Raw genomic sequence first — 20585 nt, forward strand, 5'->3', positions numbered from 1 at the left:
CCTCGAAGGATATCCGACTATCGGACATCCTTCTCACAATCCAAGACTGTTGGCTCCCAATTGCTCACCTGTCTGCCTGCCTAACTGCTCCCCTGCCAGCCTGGTCGCCCCCAACTGCCCTCCCCTGCAGGCCTGGTCCCCCTGAACTGTCCTGCCCTGCAGGCTTGGTCCCCCCAAACTGCTCTCCCCTGCAGGCTTGGTCCCCCGGAACTGTCCTCCCCTGCAGGCTTGATCAGCCCCAACTACCCTCCCTTCCAGACTTGGTCCCTCCAAACTGTTCTCCCCTGCTTGCCTGATCGCCCCCAACTGCCCTCCCTTGCAGGCTTGGTCCCTTCAAACTGCTCTCCCCTGCTTGCCTGATTGCCCACAACTGCCCTCCCTTGCAAGCCTGGTCCCTCCTAATGGCCCTCCCCTGGTGGCCATCTTGTGTCCACATAGGAACAGGATCTTTGACCACATGGAGGCAGCAATCTTGTGTTGGAGTGATGGTCAATCTGCATATTATCTTTTATTAGATAGGATAGAGGCCTGGTGCATGGGTGGGGGCAGGCTGGTTTGCCCTGAAAGGTGTCCTGGATTCAGGATGGGGGTTCCCTTGGGGCATGGGGCGGCCTGGGCAAGGGGTCTGTGGTGGTTTGCAGGCTGGCCATGCCCCTCCACCACCACCCCCTGCGACCCAAACGAGGCTCTGGTATCTGGAATTTATTTATATTCTACAATTGAAACTTTGTAGCCTGGAGCAGAGCCAAGCCTTCTACTCGCTCTGTGGGGGCAGCCATTGCTGTTGGGATTTATTTATCTTCTATAATTGAAACTTTGTAGCCTGGAGTGTAGACCTAGGCTGACCAGGGCTGCAGAAGCTTGGCTTCCTCCATCACCAGGGGCAATCCTAGCCTCCTGCTCTATCCAGCTCCAAGGCTGCCACTAATTTTGTTGGGATTTATTTATCATCTATCATTGAAACATTGTAGCATTGAGTGGAGGCTTAGGCTGGCAAAGGCAGGCAGAAAGCTTGGTTTCCTTCATCGCCGGGAAAACCCAAGCCTCCCTCCTGCTCTCTGTGGCCGCAGTCATCTTGGTTGTGTTTATTTGCATATTCACTCCTGATTAGCTAGTGAGTTTGGCTTGTGGGCATAGCGGGGGTATGGTCAATTTGCATATTACTCTTTTATTAGATAGGATACACACACACACACACACACACACACACACACACACACGTATAAAATACATTTATATAAAATAAAGAAGCTCCCACTAGCCAAATCTGAAAAAATATAAAGCCAATATAAGGGTGACAGTAAGTTATAAATATGTGAGTCTACATTGATTGTAGACAAAGAAAGAAAAACAAGAGGGCTTTTGTTTTCAGAATCATGGCAAGTGGCAACCAGCAAATGTGAAAGTAGTGCTGAAGTTAGAAAATCATCATTTTGCAACTACCATAGAGAAGATAAAATTACTAATAAATGCTAAATACTGGGGTAAAATTTTAATGATACATAAAATATTTATATGGTATTAAAATATTTTTATACAGACTTCTTATTAGTATCAAGGGGAAGACTATACAATGGAGAAATTGACAATATGATCAAAACTGCAATCAAATTGAGGGGCACAAAAATGTTGAAAACCTCTGGCTGTGACTGATGTTCTGAAAAGGACAGAACATTACTATATCGTGTTCATTGAGTATTGAAACTGATCAAATACAGGAAGGGGTAGCCAGAAATTCATCAACATTCAGGAATGTGCAACCTGAATGTTATTATAAGAAAATATTAGACAAAGTCAAAATGAGAAACATTTTATTTGTGGGAGGAAAAAAACACACACAAAGACTATATTCTTTTAAAATGCCAATGTCATAAAAAGACAAAGAAAGGCTGAGGAATTGTTCCAAAGTGAAAAAGATTGAACAGATATTACAACTGAATGCAGTATGTGATCCAAAACCAGATCATCACTGGAGGGAAAGAAAATCTACAAAGCCATTTTTGGGTCCATTGCTGAAACCGGAATTGAGATAATAAAATACTGTAACCAAGTTTAATTTACTGAGATTGATAATTATATAAGAAAGAATATCCTTTTTCTTAGGAAATACACAATAAATATTTAGGGATAAAGAGTCAAGATTAGCCCTGGATGTTGGGTCCCAATCAGTGGTGAGAGCATCCCCTGGAGCACCAAAGGGTCTCAAGTTCCATTCTTGGTCAAGGGCACGTACCTGAGTTGCAGATTCAATACCAAGCCTGGTTGGGGCACATGCAGGAGGCAACCAATCAGTCAATGTTTCTCTCTCTCCCCACTTCCTCTCCCTTCTTCCCTCCCTTCCACTCTCTCTAAAACTCAATGGAAAAAATATCTCCAAGTAAGGATTAACAACAACAACAACAAAAGAGTTAAGATTATACAACTTACTCTCAGACTAAAAAAAAATATGTAGCCCAGCTGGCATGCTCAGTGGCTGAGTGTCAACCTATGGAACCAGAAGGTCACAATTCAATTCAATGAAAACAAAAAAGAAAAAAGTGGAATTCAATGAAATACAAAATAGACAAAAAATGAGAAAAGAAATGAAATTGATAGTTGGTTCTTTGAAAAGATCAATGAAATTGTTAACCTATAAGTAATCCAACCAAGAAGAAAAAAACAACAAAAGGAAGACACATTTCTAATATCAAAAATGAAAGACAGGACATTACCACAGATCCCACAGACATTATAAGGCTAATGAAGGAATATTATTTTTTTAAGTTGGTAAACTATAAATTCATCAACTTATATAAAATGGATAAATTACTTGCTAAAGACAAATGGTGTGCTTAATATTCAAAAATCAATGTAATGCAAATCAAAAGCATAATTACATATCACTTCACACCCACTAGGATGGTTGTAATAGAAAAGACAGAATAACATAGCAACTATGTAAAGAAACTGGAACCCTCACGCACCACTAGTGGGATGTAAAATGTTGTAGCCACACTGGAAAACAGTCTGGCAATTCCTCAAAATGTTCAGAGAGTTACCAGCTGACACAGCAATTCCATTCCTAAGTACATATCCAAGAGAAATAAAAATGTATGTTCACATAAAAGCGTGTACAAGAATGTTCACAGCAGGATTAGCCATAACAGCCAAAATGTGGAAAAATCCCAGATGTCAATCAATTGATGAATGGGCAAAAAATGTGGCATATCCATACAATGAAATATTGTTCAGCAATAAAAACAAATGAGGTACTGACCATGGATAAATCTTGAAAATATGTTAAGTGAAAGAAGTCAGTCACAGAAAGCCACCTGTTTTTTATGGTATATTTATATGGTATTAAAATGTTTTTATACAGACTTCTATTAGTATTAATTTAAATGAAATGAACTTCCAGTTTCCAGCTCTGCTTGTAAAAAGCCTGGAAGTTGCCCCTCAGTCCTAAAAACAAGTTAAAGGCTGAAAAGAGCTAATGAACTTCTCACAGCAGACGAAATGATGTAGCCATTAAAAAACAGGCTGGGCCGGGACCGATTTGGCTCAGTGGATAGAGCGTCAGCCGGCGGACTGAAAGATCCCAGGTTCGATTCCAGTCAAGGGCATGTTCCTTGGTTGCAGGGACATCCCCAAAAGGGGGTGTGCAAGAGGCAGCTGATCGATGATTCTCTCTCATCAATGTTTCTAACTCTCTATCCCTCTCTCTTCCTCTCTGAAAAATCAATAAATTAAAAAAAAAAAAAAAACAGGCTGGAAATTTTTTATATTTTTAAGTATACATAACCCACGTGACACAGCAATTCTACTCCTGGATATTTATCCCAGAGAAATGCAAAAATCTGTAAGCCCGTGATCATGACAGCTTTACCCATAAGTGCCAAAAACTGGAGACAGCCTAGGCATCTATTAATACGCAATATAGCCATACAATAAATACAACAACAGGGACAAACCTCAAAAGTACTGTGCTGAGTGAAAGAAGCCAGATACAAAAAAAGAATGATATGCTGTGCCATTTGTATTAATACCATTTATCTGGCATTTTAGAAAAGGCAAAACTTCAGGGACATAAAAGAATCAGTATTGCCCTAATGGATTTGGCTCAGTGGATAAAGTGTCGGCCTCCGGGCTCAAGGATCCCAGATTCGATTCCGGTCAAGGGCATGTACTTTAGTTGCAGGCACATCCCCAGTAGGGAGTGTGCAGGAGGAAGCTGATCAGTGTTTCTCTCTTATCAGTGTTTCTAACTCTCTATCCCTCTCCCTTACTCTACGTAAAAAATTTAAAATTTTTTTTAAATTAAAAAAAAAAATCAGTATTTCTCAGGGTCTAGGGTAGGGGTGTCAAACTCAATCAGAGAAGGGGCCAAAATCTAAAATCCAGCCTAAATCACGGACTGAATGGTTTACTGAACAGTCATAAACTGTAATTTTGATGGAAACGCAGCGAGTGTAGTGATGACAGCGCGGTGCGGGCCACATTGCAAGGCCTGGCGGGACGGATTTGGCCCGCGGGCCTTGTGTTTGACACATGTGGTCTAGGGTAAGGGAGAGGAAATTTACTGCAAAGAGGCAGAAAAAATTTTGGGGTTGCATAATTTTAATTGAAGTGATGGCTAAATGACTATATATACATTTGTCAAAATTTATTAAACTATACACTTTAAAATGATTAATTACATCATAAGTAAATTATACCTCAATTTTTAAAATACACTCATGAAGTCCTAGCCAGGTGGCTCAGTTGGTTGGAAATAAACTAAATTCATGAATTGGAAGATAATGTATAGCTATCAACTTTTCCCAAATTGATCTATAAACTCAATGTAATCCCAATCCGAGCAGGTTTTTTCTTGATGAATATTTACAAGCTTATTCTAAAATTTATATGGAAATGCAAAGGGTCTAGAAAAACTGAGGCAATCTCAATAAACAGCAAAGCTGGAGGAAGTACATTACCAGACAAGATAATAAGATCTATTATAAATTAAAATTAAGACAGTACACTGATGATAAATAAATGACTGGATAAACAATGTCCAGAGACACATATAGTTAGCTGACTGTCAACAAAGACATACTGACAATTCACTGGGGAAAAATGGTTTTTCAATAAATGATGCTGTGTCAAATGGCTATCTATATGGAAAAAACACACACAAAAGAATTTTGCTCCATAATTCACAACATATGCAAAAATCATCTCAAATAAACTTTAGGTCAAAATGTAAAAGCAGTAACAATAAAACTTTTAGAAGAAAACAAGAGAAGATTCCCATGATCTTGTGGTAGGCAAGGATATAAAAAGCATACAGCAAAAAGAAAAATGCAACCAATTGGATTATATTGAAATTAAGAACTTCTCAACTGAAACCAATAACAATGAAAAGGTGAAATGGAAGAAGGGATTTAATATATATATACATCCAGCAAGATTTGTTTATTCAGAAAATTTCATGTATTCCCACAAATAAATAAGAAAAAATAGATCCACAGCATAGAAAAATTGGGCATAAGACCTAAATGGGTGTTTTACCAAAGAGGATATCCAGATGGCCAATAACCATATAAAAATGTGCTGAACATTATAAATCATTAGGGAAATTTGAATTAAAACCATAATGAAAGATCCAAATGGATCCATTAGAAGAGCCAAAATGGAAAATTGACTAAACTAATGTTGTTAAGAATGTGGAAAAACTGGAACTCTCACATCCTCCTGATGAGAATGTACATTGGTACCGAGTTCTCGGCTGTATCCACAAAAGCTGAACATCTGCAAAAACATACTATTCCATTCCTAGGTACGTATATTCAAAAAATTTGTGTGTCTGAATATTCAGAGATACACAGAGATTATTCATAGCACCATAATTTTGATGAGCCAAAGAATGGAAAAATTCAAATGTCCATTAACCATGGATTGGATATCACTATAGATTAGAATACTCAACAGTAACAACAAAATCACAAATGTACACAAAAACATGGATGAAACTTATAATGTTGCGCAAATACAGACTCAAATAATTTATATAAGCTATCTATTATTCCGTTTATAAGAATAAATTACAAAGACATTTGTCCTTTGTGAAACTTATTTCATAATAATTCACCAAGCAATACACTTATAATTTGTGTATTTTTTCTGTTAACATAGTATACTTTAATTTTTTTAAATTGACAATTCTATATATGCTCATAACTGAAGGAACTCTGAAATATGTCTGTGGTTAAGTGGAAGGAACAAATGGTTAAACAGTGTGTATAGTCATGCACTGCTTAACAGGGATACACTGTGAGAAATGTGCCATTAGGCGATTTTGTTGTGCAAATATCAGAGTGCACTTACACAAACCTAGATGGTAAAGCCTGCTGCACACCTAGGCTAAAGGGTATAGCCTATTGCTCCTAGGCTACAAGCCTGTACATGCTACTAGGCAACTGTAACATAATGGTAAGTATTAGTGTAATGCAATACAATATTAGGTTACAATATGACATTTCAACAACTACATCATCATTAGGCCATAGGAATTTTTCACCTCCATTACAATCTTAAGAAACCACTGTCCTATCTGCGACCCATCGTTAACCAAAATGTTATGTGGCAGCTTGACTATAAAATATAACAATTTTATAAAACAATAATGATCAAGAACATATGTTTACCTACAATAATCATAATGGTAACATTTACTGAACACTAAATACTTGCTAAGGCACTATGCTAGGCATTTTACATAAATTTTTTCATTAATTCCTCTCAAAAACACTATGAAGTAGGTAGTGTCATAACCCTTATTTTATGGATGAGAAAACTGAGATAAGAAACGTAAGGCACTTCCCCAAAGTCACGCAGTCTTAGAGTTGCAAAGATGGGACTATAACCCAGGTTCTCCAGATCAACTCTATGCCACACTATCTCTGGAAAGACACATAAGACTCTGGCAGCAGAAACCACTTCTGAGAAGGGAATGGGGACTGAGACTGGCTGAGAGAAAGACTGGCTATCATAGTGTATCTATTGTAGTACCTTCTGAAGAAATACATTTGCATATCTTACCTATTTTAAAAAATGTATCTATAAAAAGGTTTTTTCTATGGTTTATAATCCATTAGCTACACAAAGGCTTTACCCAGGACACGCATAACTCATTGTTTTATTGCTTTACCTGATTTAGGATGCAAAGCATCACACTGGGCATTATACATGTGAACAAATTCTTGGTGCCTTTTAATGAGCTGTTGTTTACTTCCTTGAGTAGATAATCCATGCTGTTTTAGCTTTTTCTTTAAATCACGATCTGATAGCAAACTATATACAGTTTTGGGCAGCGGCTTCCTTTTGTGAACAGAACTAAAAAGAGGAAAAAAAGAGGTCACTGAGGGTTGTGAATCATCAAATGCTTTGCATGTAAAATAGTAATTTACCTTTTGACTCAATACCAGTTGATTGAGAGAACACAATCATTAAGATAAAAATGGGAAAAAGAAGGATGGAATTTACAAATAAAGTTAAAAGTGTTCAACATGACCAATATGGGGTGCCAGGGGACATTCAGATTGAGGGGTCTAAGTGAGCCAAAGAATGGAACTCCTGGTTATTTTAAGCAAACTTAGAGAAACTTATGTGTCAGAAAGAGGTCAGTCCTAAAGATGCAGACCTGGGCCTCACATAGAAGGCTTGTGAACTATATGCTATGAGAACCACACTTACACAGATTTATGCAATTCTCTATCACTTTATAGCACGCTTTTCCTAAAATGTACCTATAGTTTCCATGCAAAATCTCTATAAAAGCCAGTTATATCAGATGATTACAATACAAATGCTATTGAGTATTAAGCTATGGATTTAACACTATTATCATGTATTATACTAGAGGCCTGATGCACGAAATTCGTGCAAGGAGTTTGACCCCCACCACCAAGGCGGATGCCTCTGCCTTGGCCTCTGCCTGCTACAGCTTCCTCAGGAAGGACGTCCGATCTAATTAGCATATAACGCTTTTATTATTATAGATAGCTTCTTTAGAAGAAGTTTTGCTCTACAGGCAAAAGTGCCCCTCAAACTCAAGGCAATCATATTGCAAAAGCAGTAGATGAAATAAAAGAACACCTGTTGGGACAATTAGCTTTGCCCAACTCATTACCACCAATGAAAAGAGAACTCAGAAAATTGACAGGTAGATGATATTCTTGTGGTATCATCTTCAAAGAACACAACTGAAAACAACAGCAAAAAACACAACCGGGGTTTGTTCTCTTCAACTTAAATTAATTATACTAACAAATACTGTATATAAGGCATTGCAAGAAGTATATCAGCCAAAACTGGTTTGGCTCAGTGGATAGAGTGTCAGCCTGTGGACTGAGAGGTCCCGGGTTCGATTCCGGTCAAGGGCATGTACCTTGGTTGCGAGCACATACCCAGTAGGGGGAATGCAGGAGGCAGCTGATCGTTGATTCTCTCTCATCGATGTTTCTAACTCTCTATCCCTCACTCTCCCTCTCTGTAAAAAAATCAATAAAATGTATTTTTTTAAAAAGAAGTATATCATCAAAATCACCACCTGGCTCTTCATTCTACTTTCATAATTAATATACTGATCAGCATTAAAATACAATTTTTAAATATAATAAACCCTATTAAATGACTTTCTTTTACTCCCTCCAAAATATGTTATTAAACATTTGTTAAAATGGAACAGAATTCGCACCAAGTGCTTCTCCAGCTGGTCTGAAAGGTCCAGAAAAATAAAAAATAAATAAAGATAAATAAAATGGAACAGAATTCAAACTACCTATGGATATCAATAATTGAGGCAACTTTATAAACATGAACAAGTTAATGAGTTTTAATCTGATTGTAATCTGTTTCTCCGAGTGCATCACCTGACTCAATGCTATGACATTTAGGTGCTTAGTAAATATGTATTCAAGGCAGTCAGTACAAATCATTTTTAAATAAGACTATAAAACGTTAAGGAAAAAATTAATAGGAAGTTGAAAGCAATAGGTTTATTTAAAAAAAAAAAACCTATAAGATTATTCAAAAGACTTCCATATACTTATTAATAAAAGGTCATGCTACCCAAATTTGAGTGTATATCATAGCGCTCCCCTTTCCCCAGGACAGCTTATTTAGAATGCAGATTCTCAGTCACTTCGCCACATCACCCCCAACTCACTTGGTCCTGAAGTGAAGCCGTAAATCTATATCAATAAGGTTTAACAGGGTAAATCTGATCCAAATAGAGAGATATGGTAGTGATATACCGACTGAAAATAGACATTTCTCTACTAAATTATTCCTTGGATAAATTGTTTATTTTATGTTCTAATAAAGTCTAAAAGCCAGAGATAACTATTTAATTGCAGAAAGACCTATAAAACCTCAACAAATTACATTTTTTCCTGAAAATTGCACTTCTTATAATAGACAGCCTATTGAACTCAATGAGACTGATACAATTATGACTAAATAAAATCTCAGTAGGTAGTCAGAGCTGAAACATTCTGTATGAATTTATAAAGCACATTGTGAGGAACAAATCACTAAGTCTGTATATCTAAAATATTGATATTTATTTGATCAAGGATAGATGATTAATTTATGACTATGAAATCTAATAAAAAACTGTACTGTTCGCTAGCATTTACAATGAAAAGCACCAGCAGAAATCAACAATTTCTACCAAGAATGTTAAATCTGAAGCTTGATAAATGTTTCCTAAAACATGAAAACGACACTGATCTTTCTTCCATGACTTAGTGAAACGGAATAATGAAGTAAGAGTCCTGAGAATCTGAAGACATCAAAAGAAAGAGCATTCTTTGAATCAACTCTGATATGAATCTGCACAGAATGGACATCGAGGAATGGCCTGCCAGGGTGTTGTGGAGAAAAATTTTTACATGTCAGAGACTCTTTTATGTGAACAGACCCCAGGGCCAAGATGTAAGTTCTTTAGAAATGTGGCTCAAGCCGAACCGGTTTGGCTCAGTGGTAGAGCGTCGGTCTGCAGACTGAAAGGTCCCGGGTTCGATTCCGGTCAAGGGCATGTACATTGGTTGCGGGCACATCCCCAGTAGGGGGTGTGCAAGAGGCAGCTGGTTGATGTTTCTCTATCCTTCTCCCTTCCTCTCTGTAAAAAATCAATAAAATATATATTTTTTTAAATATGGCTCAATATTTCCCTAAGTGCATCTTCACAGACACTAGTTTCACAAGATATAAGTTATGAGGACAAGTAGTTTTGGGAGTGAAATAGATTTAGAAGTTACTGGATTAAAGAAAAATCCAACAATGCCCTTTAATGTAGGACTTCTCAGAGCCTTCAATCAATAACTAGTATGGTCTTCCTGAGGGAGAGTAACAGTTTGCGGTGCTTCTCAGCTGCACAACACAGCAACTGGCAGGACTACAGCATCCCATGGAGCAGGGCTGGAACAACTAGTGCAACTTGAACTTAATTATACATGGATGAGTATGTCTTCGAATTAATTGAAAGAGTTAAATATGCTAGAAGAAATATGATGGATGCATCTAGTAAAACAGCAGTCTAAGCAAGGTATCAGTGTTGATTCCTAACTTTTCAGGAGAAAATGCTCAGCCTCTTTGTTCCCAACTCTTTCTTAAAGAAGAAACATTAAGAGAAATGCAGGTCATCAGATTCTCATGGCTTATGGAAAATAATCCTTGGCATGACACAGCTTCATTTATTCCAAATCTCAACTAACAAAGTAACCTGAAGAAAAAAAACACCTAAATTTTATTCTGGTCAACAAATTTGCCCACTGGGAGGGAGTGCTGTGCACACAAGACTGCGCAGGAATCTGTGGAGGCACCTTGGGCCCTGAGGCCACCATGGGTAAGGGGCAGGGCGAAGGGGGAGGTCAGGGGAAGCAGTACAGCCCCCTCCATCTCTGCTTTAATGCAGTGCAGCCAATGCTACCTATGTCATAGGTTTTAGTTCACTGCTAGATTTTACTTGAAAAAGGTGCATTAACTATCAAACTAGAAACACTGCAATAAGAACTGTCAATTAACGCCCCACTGTAAATCAATAAAGCATTATCATGCTGCATATGCTACCTTTTGTAAGTTATAACAGCATGAGTTTGTCCCCCGGAACCTGAATTCACTCCATAATTATTCATAAAAATTGTGACACCATTTTATCTTTAATCACAAAAAATAGTAAACGGTCCTGTCTTACTAACATGGTTTTTGGAAAATACTCTTCCAAGTCCTTCAAAACAGACCAAACAGTAAGAGCCAATCATTCTACTCACCCCACTCCCCGATACCATCAATTTCTTCAGTTTCCCTCCTCTCCTTTTCCAATCTCTCTGAATTATCATCTACCCCCCCTCCCCTCCCTTCAGAAGAAGGGTTCTTTCTATACATCAAGGGCATCTTCATGACTGGACTCTTCATCTCTTATGCTCCCAACCTTGTTTCATCTATCATCTGTTCTCTCCCTGGAGACAGTGGAAAGAGAGAGACTGAAAGCTTAACCAATTTCTATTTTAAAAAAATAAAATCTTCCTTGATCTTGATGTTTACTCCTTTCTCAGACTATCATCTCATTTCTCTTTGCTTCATCACTGGACTCCTCAAATTTATAGCTTCTGCTTATTATCTTCATTAACTTCAGATTCCCTAACACCTTGCAATATATCTTTGACTAAAATTTCATTCCCAATTTGTATGTATAATAACAGTGGCCTGCATCAATAAATTACTGTGACTTTGATATATAAAGGAGGCAAAACGGAAGTTTGGGTGCAAACAGTGAGTTGACTACTTACTACCTATGCCCCCTGGTGGTTGGGGGCTGGAGCAAGAGGACATTCCATTTCACACATACCCTTTTGTACCTTTTAATGTTATAGGTAGATAATTGCCTATTGGGGAAAAAAAACAAGTTTTGTTTTTGAAAACCGCCCCCCCTTTTTTTTAAATTTTAAAACTTACGGGCATCCTAAGAACAAAAGAAAGATTTTATATGTTCTATATTCAGAGTCTAAACTTGCTTTCTTTGCCTAAGGAGCTTTATGGTAGTTCTAAAGTTTTAAGGGAAGAAAACAAGTTAAAATAAAATTTAATTCTAAGTCAATAATTTTCTTATTAAGTCAATTTTTATTAGCAGTTAAATTCTATAGTTAATCCTATTTGGCAAAGGAAATGGAAGTGTCAACTAGCAGGAGTAAAGGAAAGAACATGTGGGAGAGGGACTTGGATAACTGGTCACTAGGATACAATGAACATTATATTTTCTGCCCCAGATGTATAAAGCATATGAAGCACCCAGCTAAAGCCACTCACTGGTTATGCTTAACTTTCTTACCTTCTGAGGCTCTCCTTCTTCTCTTCACGGGACAAACAGCTGTCCAAGTGCTTATTGATGTGATCTTCTAGAATACTGACCCCACAAACAGGACAGTCCACTGCATTTTTTTTTTTTAAGAAAGAAAGAAAGAAAGACTTTATAGCTTGTAAAATGGGCAAAAGTATTATAGCATAGATTTTCAGAGATTAAGATAATAAACAGAATTCCAACATTACATGTACTTAGAAAAACAGAAGAGAGAAAGAATGACCTCTCCAGGCAATCAGAGTGGGACAGACAGATTACTGGGTAATGTCAGACAGGTTACAAGTTATTGGGGAAAGTCATATAATTCAAATCCTGGGCCTAGAAGAAGACTACAGAAAAGTGTGGAAATGTGTTTATTAGAAAATGCTTTGATTAAACCTTTTCTACCAAGATGTGACCAAACTATAAAACTAAACTTAGGTTTTCCCAATACTTAGGAGGCATTACTGCATGTTAGCTCCGAAGCAATCATAATACCTGAGGAAAACACACTTAGCTGGGGGCAGGATAAAGGGGTGATGGTGCAGCTAGATCAAAGCATTTACTGGTTTAAGCCAATTACTGCTCAATTTATCAATGGCTACAAATTGGTTAATTTAGCTCTTGCTTGTAAGTTAAAATTAGGAAAACGCAATCATTCTCCAACTGTTTCATGGATTGTGATGATGTGTGGTGCTGTCTGAGGGCCTAGCCGCCCCTTTGGGTAACAGGCAGGACGAAGGGGAAGAGCAGGTGGAGCAGCACATCTCTAAGGCAGCAGGGCCTATTGTATCTCTTCTATCTCTTTTTCAAATTACGGTTCCTTGTAAGATTTCATTTGAAAAAATAATGTTGCTAAAGGAAACAATTAACTATCAAGCTATAAATACTACTATAAGAACTGTGAATTGACAGACTGACCAAATATAAAGTATGCTAGGAAATGCAGGTAAAATTCACATACCTTTATGAATTTTAAATACTTGCATACTAATAAACTGTCAATCTAAATTTAATAACAACTAATAGCCTGCACTGTGTGTGCTATGAGTGTACCAAAGATGTCTAAGACCCAGCGTCCTCTAAACTTCACTGGCAAGAACAGACATGAAGCAATAAACAAGCTGACCCACTCAACAAAAAGTTAAGCAAATTACACAAACAGTCCAGAAAACATGTGTTGTCAGACTTTAGTGATATGAGCTATCAATATTATCTAACAAAACCAAAGTGGTTAGGCTCGGGAAAGAGTCTAAAATGCTGCTTATTTATTCATCTGGAATGCGGATAAGAGGATTCCCACTGAGTCAGAAAATACACGTGAAAATCATTCCTACCTTTGGTAACTTGTTTCAAAGTGGATGTAGAGGGTGCCTCCGGAACATTAGCATCCGCAATGCTTGGAGCTGTCCTTTCTAAAGGCGTCTCTTTGGTCTTTGCAGAACTGCTCACCTCTCTTTGAGAGCTGAATTTGTTTTCCTTCTCATTTATCAACAACTCTGACGTAGAACCATTAGTTTCTCTGATCAAGAAATTCTCCATTAACCTGCTTCCTTGCTTTACAGACTGTTTGAAGGCCACAGGAGTGTGGGCTTTGGCAGCAAGATGCTTTGAAGAGGCAGAAGCAGGAGAAATGGGTGGTGACTCTAAGGCAAACTGCAACAAATGATTCCTGTAAGCACAAAAAACACAGCGGGTAACTAAGATACCAAGTGATGTGTAGTAAGTTAACTACCATAAGCTGTTTTCCCAATTAACACTTATTTCTATGAAATATAGAACTTACTCCATAATGACAACCAAACCAAACTGTTTCTTCTAGAATAAAATAAATAAAAAATAATATATCTAACTTTAAAAATCAGTTAATCTATTTAAAAAATGGAGGGACTTCACATTCTGATGATGGAGAATAGCTAGTCTGAGAATTAATGTCCAATCATAAATATCTTTAAAATCTGGATAAAATATATAAAACAACTGTAAGCATGGGCTATAATCAACAGAAGGCTGGAATCCCTGCGAGAGAAACATGAGGTATTTCCCCCAATAATGTTCCCAGGGAGCATTTCCTGGGAGTTATATATTAAACTGAGTCAAACACAGACCAGCGGTCTCACTGGGTGGAGGGAACAGAGACCACAGCTCTAGGGAAAGGTGGCTAGGATTGGAGGGACAGGCTGGTAGGTAGAGGTTAGCCAGGGAAAGGGAACCCCAGAAGTCTGCTTAGAAAATGTTGTCAATTCCTGATCATCTCCAAGACTGCACAAGCATAAGAGGAATCAGGAGACACTGTGGGAAACAGATGCCAGGAAGCTGAGTCCCAAAGGTCAGTGGACACAGATGCTGGAAGCTGAGATTCTAAAGTTCAGCACTAGACAACTGTTGGGCATTGGAGCCCAGCCCAAGCTGAGAGACCTCGGTGTAAGATCTCAGACATTCAGGTGTAACCCCACGAAGGCTACACGTAGGAAGAAGGATCACACCCTAGAACTATAAGTAAAACTAAAATAGACCAAACCTAACAAAACACTAAACCAGGCCCAGACAAGATAAAAGTGAAGAGCTGACAATTTAACTGCCTATCAGAACAAAAAATTCAACATCTTTCAAAGAAAAATAATTCACAGCCCCTATCATATTTTCACTCATAATGTTCAACATACAATTAAAAATTACTAGGCATGCAAATAAGCAAGCAAAGTAGCTAATAATCAAGAGAAGCAGATCCAAAGTCATTCAAAGAGTAACTATGTCATCAAAGTAACTATGATGAATATGTTCAAGAAAAAAGATGAGAACATAACCAAATGGATAAAAAGATAGTGTCTTGTAAGAAGGAATTAAAATCCATCCCAGGAAGGAAAAAGGCGTATCATAATCAAACCACTGGAAAATAAAAAGTAATGAGGAAATTTCGTAAGTAACCAGAAAAAAATAAGACACAGCTTCTCAATCTTGGCACTACTGACATTTTGAGTCAGACAATTTTTTGTTGTAAGGAACTATTCTGTGCATTGTAGGAAGGTTAGAAGCAACTACAGCACCCACCAAATGTCAGTAGCATATCTTCTTCCCAAACAGATTGAGACAATCAAAATGCAAGGTGTCCCCCCAAAAAGTATACAAGCAATGTCTGTAGAGTCTATATTGCATTTTGAAAATGAAATATATTTTAATAAATATTGCCTTTATAATTATTCAAAGTGTGTATATTTTTTGAGGACACTGCACATATGCTTACATTACCAAATGTCCCCTGGGGAGGGGCTAAGAGGAAGGCAAAATCACTCTCAGGTAAGAGCCATTCATCTAAGGCTGTGGTCGGCAAACTGCGGCTCACGACTCACATGCGGCTCTTGGGCCCCTTGAGTGTGGCTCTTCCACAAAATACCATGGCCTGGGCAAGTCTATTTTGAAGAAGTGGCATAAGAAGAAGCTTAAGTTTAAAAAATTTGGCTCTCAAAAGAAATTTAAATCGTTGTACTGTTGATATTTGGCTCTGTTGACTAATGAGTTTGCCGACCACTGATCTAAGGGAACAACAGGAAGAAATATCTTTGACTTCTCAATTCAGAGTTATCTCAAAAAAATTAAAAATGGAACTGCCTTATTCACTGATTCCACTTCCTGAGAATATATCCTAAGAAACCAAAAAGATGTTTCATGAAAACACTAACCAAAAGAAAGCTAATGTGGCAACATTTATAGCAGACAAAATAGACTTTAAGGCAAAAGGTATTATGAGAGAAATGCAAATTAAATGACAATGAGATATCTTTGCCTTAAAGTTTATTTTGTCTGCTATTAAAACCACTATGCTACCATTTCACTCAACAGAATACTTACAACTAAAAGGATTTGGAGTAACTGAAACTACATACACTATTGGTGGATATAGTCAAACCCAATTAGAGCACTGTTGGACAATTTCTTTTTTTTCTTCTTTTTAATTTATTGATTAAGCTATCACATATTTGTCCTCATCCCCCCCATTCCCATCCCAAACCCCTCCACGAATGCCCCCACCCCCCTGTTGTCTGAGACCACTGGTTAGGTTCATATGCATGCATACAAGTCCTTTGGTTGATCTCTCCCCCTTACTCCCACCCTCCCCTACCTTCCCTCTGAGGTCCGACAGTCTGATCGATGCTTCCCTGTCTCCAGGTCTGTTCTTGATCATCATTCTATGTTGTTCATCATTTCCCCTAAATGAGTGAGCTCATGTGATACTAAATATACACTTATATGAACCAAAAATGAGATAAGCAATAATGGTTATGCTGAGAGGCAAATGAATCAGTCTGTAGTGAGTTTCTTTCTGGGCCAACAGTTCTTCTGAGTCCCAATTTCTATGTCAAACAGTTCCTTATGTGTACATGCCAGCAATGATATTTCAGTTTTGGATGGTGGTAATGCAGGTCCGACCCTCTCGACAATTTCTTATAAAGTTCAATATCCATCTACCCTGTAAGCCAGCAATTTCATTCCTAGATATATAGCTAAAAGAAATGAAAAAAGATGCCTATACAAACACTGCCTGCACTGTTCCTGGCAACTTTAATCATACTAGCTATAAACAGTAGCAATCCAAATTCATCAATAGATAAATAACGAAACTGTGTATATTCACAATGAATACTATTCAGCAATAAAAAAATAATGAATACTGATACAAGCAATTGAGATGAATTTTACTTTATGAATATGCTAATTTCAATATTGCAATGATAAAATTATGGCAATGCTAAAATTAAAACTCAATTCATTTCTTTGTGTGCCCATCTCTAGACAGTGGAAATATAATTGATACCAAAGTAGTCTCTGTCTTCATGAAGCTTACACTGCAGTAAAGGGAGAGAGAATAAACACACCAAATATACGTGAAAAGTACTAGGGAAAGAAAAATGGGCTTCAGACTCCACAGGATGGTCACAGAAGATCTCACCGAGAAGACGACTCGTGAAAAATAGAGTCCAAAGCAAGTGGAAGACTAAACTACATGGATATCAGGGAAAACTGTTTCACTAAGAAATACTAGTAAGTCAAAGTCTCTAGGGTCAGAGTATGAATAACATGTTTGAGAAACAGCAGAAGGCAGTGTGACTGGAGCTGGAAAAAAAGGGGGGAGAGAAGTAAGAGATGAAGTCAGAGAGGGATCCTATTAGGTAGGAAGCAGAAGACTACCATTGAGGACTCAGGCTTTCGCTTCCAATCAGATGGGAAGCCATCTCTGGATGGTACTGAGTGTGACCTGACTTTTTACTGTAAAGGGTCTCCATGGTGCTGTCCTCAGAAGAACTGTAAGAGGGCAAAGAAGAAATCAGATCACTAGGAAGTGATCACAGTAACCTCGGCTGACATTGGTGGCCTGGACAGAATATTGGTAAGGTGATGAACAGCTGTCAGATTCTGCAAGTATTTTAAACACATAGCCAACAGGATTTACTGGTGGAATGACAGATAAATATGAAAGAGAGAGGTAAGGATGACTCCAAGGTTTCTGGCCTGGGCAAACAAAAGAATGGAGCTGCCATTTACTGAGATGAGGAAGATTGTGGGAGCAGCAGATATGGAGTGGGGATTGAGGAGTGACATAGGGAGTTTGGAGTTTAGTTTTGGCCATGCGGTCAAGAGTTTCTTTCTTTCAAGAGGACCAGTGTGAGATGTGAGATGAGCAGTTGGATATATAAGGCTAAAGTTTTGGGAAGAGATCTAGCTGAAGGTATAAATTTGGAAGCCATGTATGTACAAGTGATATTTAAAACCATGGTATTATTTATGGCAATTTACACAGCTTTAAAATGATGGAAGGAGATTGGACTTGGGGCAGTGAACACACAATGCAATATATAGATGATATGTTATAGAATGATACACCTAAAACCTATATAACTTTTATTAAATAATGTCTCCCCAACAAATTTAGAAAATAAAATTTTTTTAAAACATCAATCCTATTCTAACTCTTCAAAAAAAAAAAATAATGAGAACACTTTATTTATTTAATAAGAGAACAACATTCTATGGTGCCAGCAGCATCCTGATACCAAAGCCAGAGAAAGATTCCATAAGAAAATTACAGATCAATATTCCTTATGAGTACAGATACAAAAATCCTCAACAAAATATGACTAAACCATATCTGATGGCACATTAAGAAGGATTACACACTATAACCAAATGGGATTTACCCTAGAAATGCAAGGGTGTTTTAGTACAGAGAAATCAAAGTATACATACAGCATACTAACAGGAGTAAGGAGAACCACCATAGGATCATCTCCATAGATGCAAAGAAGCACCTGACAAAACTTCAACACCCCTCATGACAAAGACGCTCGGCAAATTAAGAGTAGAAGGATAGCATGACCAGTGTGGCTCAATGGCTGAGTGTCGACCTATGAACCAGACAATGGTTCGATTCCAGGTGAGGGCACATGCCTAGGTTGTGGGCTCAATCCTCAGTGGGGGCCATGCAGGAGGCAGCTGATCAATAATTCTCTCTCATCATTGATATTTCTCTCTCCCTCTCCCTTCCTCCCTGAAATAAAAATTAAAAAAAGTAGAATAGCCTTTTCAAGCAAATGTTGCTAAAACAATTGGATATCTATATGCAAAAATTATCAACTTGAACCCATAACCTTGTAATACATATAAAATTACGATATATGATTCTACTTATATAAAAACCTAGAAAATGCAACTATAGTTAACAGATTAGTGTTTGTTTGGGAAATAGAGCTGTGAGGGTCAGGAGAGAGGGATCACAAAAACTTTTGTGGGTGATGGATAGGTTCATTACTTTGGTTGTGATAGTTTCATAGGAATCATTATTAAGACTTAGCCAATTGCACACTTTAAATACATACAGCTTATTGTATGTTAACTATATTTCAATAAAGCTTTAAAAATATTTTTAAATGAGCTCTGTAAAAATATTAATTTCAAAACAGTTATTTAGATTTAAATTGAATTGGTAATTTTTCCTATAATTTCCATCACTGTGATGAATACATATTAAAGTGAGTTGGTATTACAATGCCTAAAGGTATTAGTTATAAACACACATTTTTTTGGATGAATTATGGACTTTAGAATATTAAATCTTGCCCATTTGTTAACTATATACTACCTTATCTCCTCAGAAGGCAGCTAAGAAGAATCAAGATTCAAAATAGGTCTATGGGTGGACAGGGGCAATCCTAAAATCCATGCAATCAAGCCCGTGGACTTCAGTAACTAGTGAAATTCACTGCAAGTGCCTGTTCTGATCTGAAACATGCAAACAGCAATCTAGGACCATTTAGTTAGATGGGCAGAGGCCCACTACAGCATCAATTCTTATTAGCACCTTAGGGCATAAACATGTAATAGGATAGCACTATATTAACAGAGGTACAATATATATGATAATAGGGATGTTTGTAGGTTCCTTTATTCCAAGTACTATCCTGAGTATCATTTTGAGTTACTCTTCATTTCTAATTCTTACAACAATCTCTCAAAGTATCAACAATATTGTTCCCACCTTTCAGATGTGAAACAGTGGTCAAAAAGGTTCAACATCTCGATCACATTCACATCAGAACTAGCAGGGCCAAGACTGGAATCTACTTCTACTTTAAATTTCACCATAAGAGAAGATAAAATTATATTCTACATACTTTTGTGAGATGCCAAGGGATTTATCTATCACAGTTATAATCTAAAATGTTCAACTTCTTAAACGTGGAATAAATACATGGAGAAAAATCCAGACCTCGATGGTGAATAAACCAAAGTATTAAATTATGTTCTACTTTCTCAATTCATAAAAATAATGATAATGATGTAGACTGGCTGCTATGCAAAAATACAGAAACAGTATTTTCTTATTTAGATCAAGAATGACATTCTACTAAGACAAACATATCTTAATTAAATTTTGTACAACACACAGTTTCTTAAGGCCATTATTTTAAATAAAATTGAGTTGAGAAAAAAACAACACTGTTCTTTAAAATAAAAGGCAATAGAAGAAAATGTAAGATGTGCATGTCAGCCTGTGTCTGAAAACCTCTAGAATTATTTCCAATACCCTTTTGTTATCCCATTTAGAATATTAAAGTTTTAAAAATTATGTCATAAAATGGCAATGAAAAGTCAGGAAGAAACAAAATCAACAAACAATATTAATCTCTTACATTTTTGTCATAAAAGTAAACCTCTTCCCTTGCCA

At 37.3% G+C, this 20585-nt stretch overlaps 1 protein-coding gene across 9 annotated transcripts in view; it reads right to left on the bottom strand.

Moving 5' to 3' along the window:
• Positions 1-20585, bottom strand: part of RAD18 (RAD18 E3 ubiquitin protein ligase) — an 80146-nt gene that overhangs the window by 45076 nt on the left and 14485 nt on the right. For 7 of the 9 annotated variants that reach the window (XR_006741095.1, XR_006741096.1, XM_045579118.1 and 4 more), the window contains 3 exons: positions 13702-14036; positions 12356-12455; positions 7172-7356 (listed from right to left, as the gene is read on the bottom strand). Coding sequence is in view for 7 of the 9 variants with exons in the window: in XM_045579118.1 (XP_045435074.1) it covers positions 7172-7356; positions 12356-12455; positions 13702-14036 (620 nt within the window). In the remaining 2 variants the exon portion in view is untranslated. The remainder of the gene's footprint in view (positions 1-7171; positions 7357-12355; positions 12456-13701; positions 14037-20585) is intronic. The other 2 variants (XM_045579117.1, XM_036430986.2) reach the window with 2 other exon arrangements.

Source organism: Pipistrellus kuhlii, unplaced genomic scaffold (genome assembly GCF_014108245.1).
Source record: "Pipistrellus kuhlii isolate mPipKuh1 unplaced genomic scaffold, mPipKuh1.p scaffold_m20_p_11, whole genome shotgun sequence".
NCBI lineage: Eukaryota > Metazoa > Chordata > Mammalia > Chiroptera > Vespertilionidae > Pipistrellus > Pipistrellus kuhlii.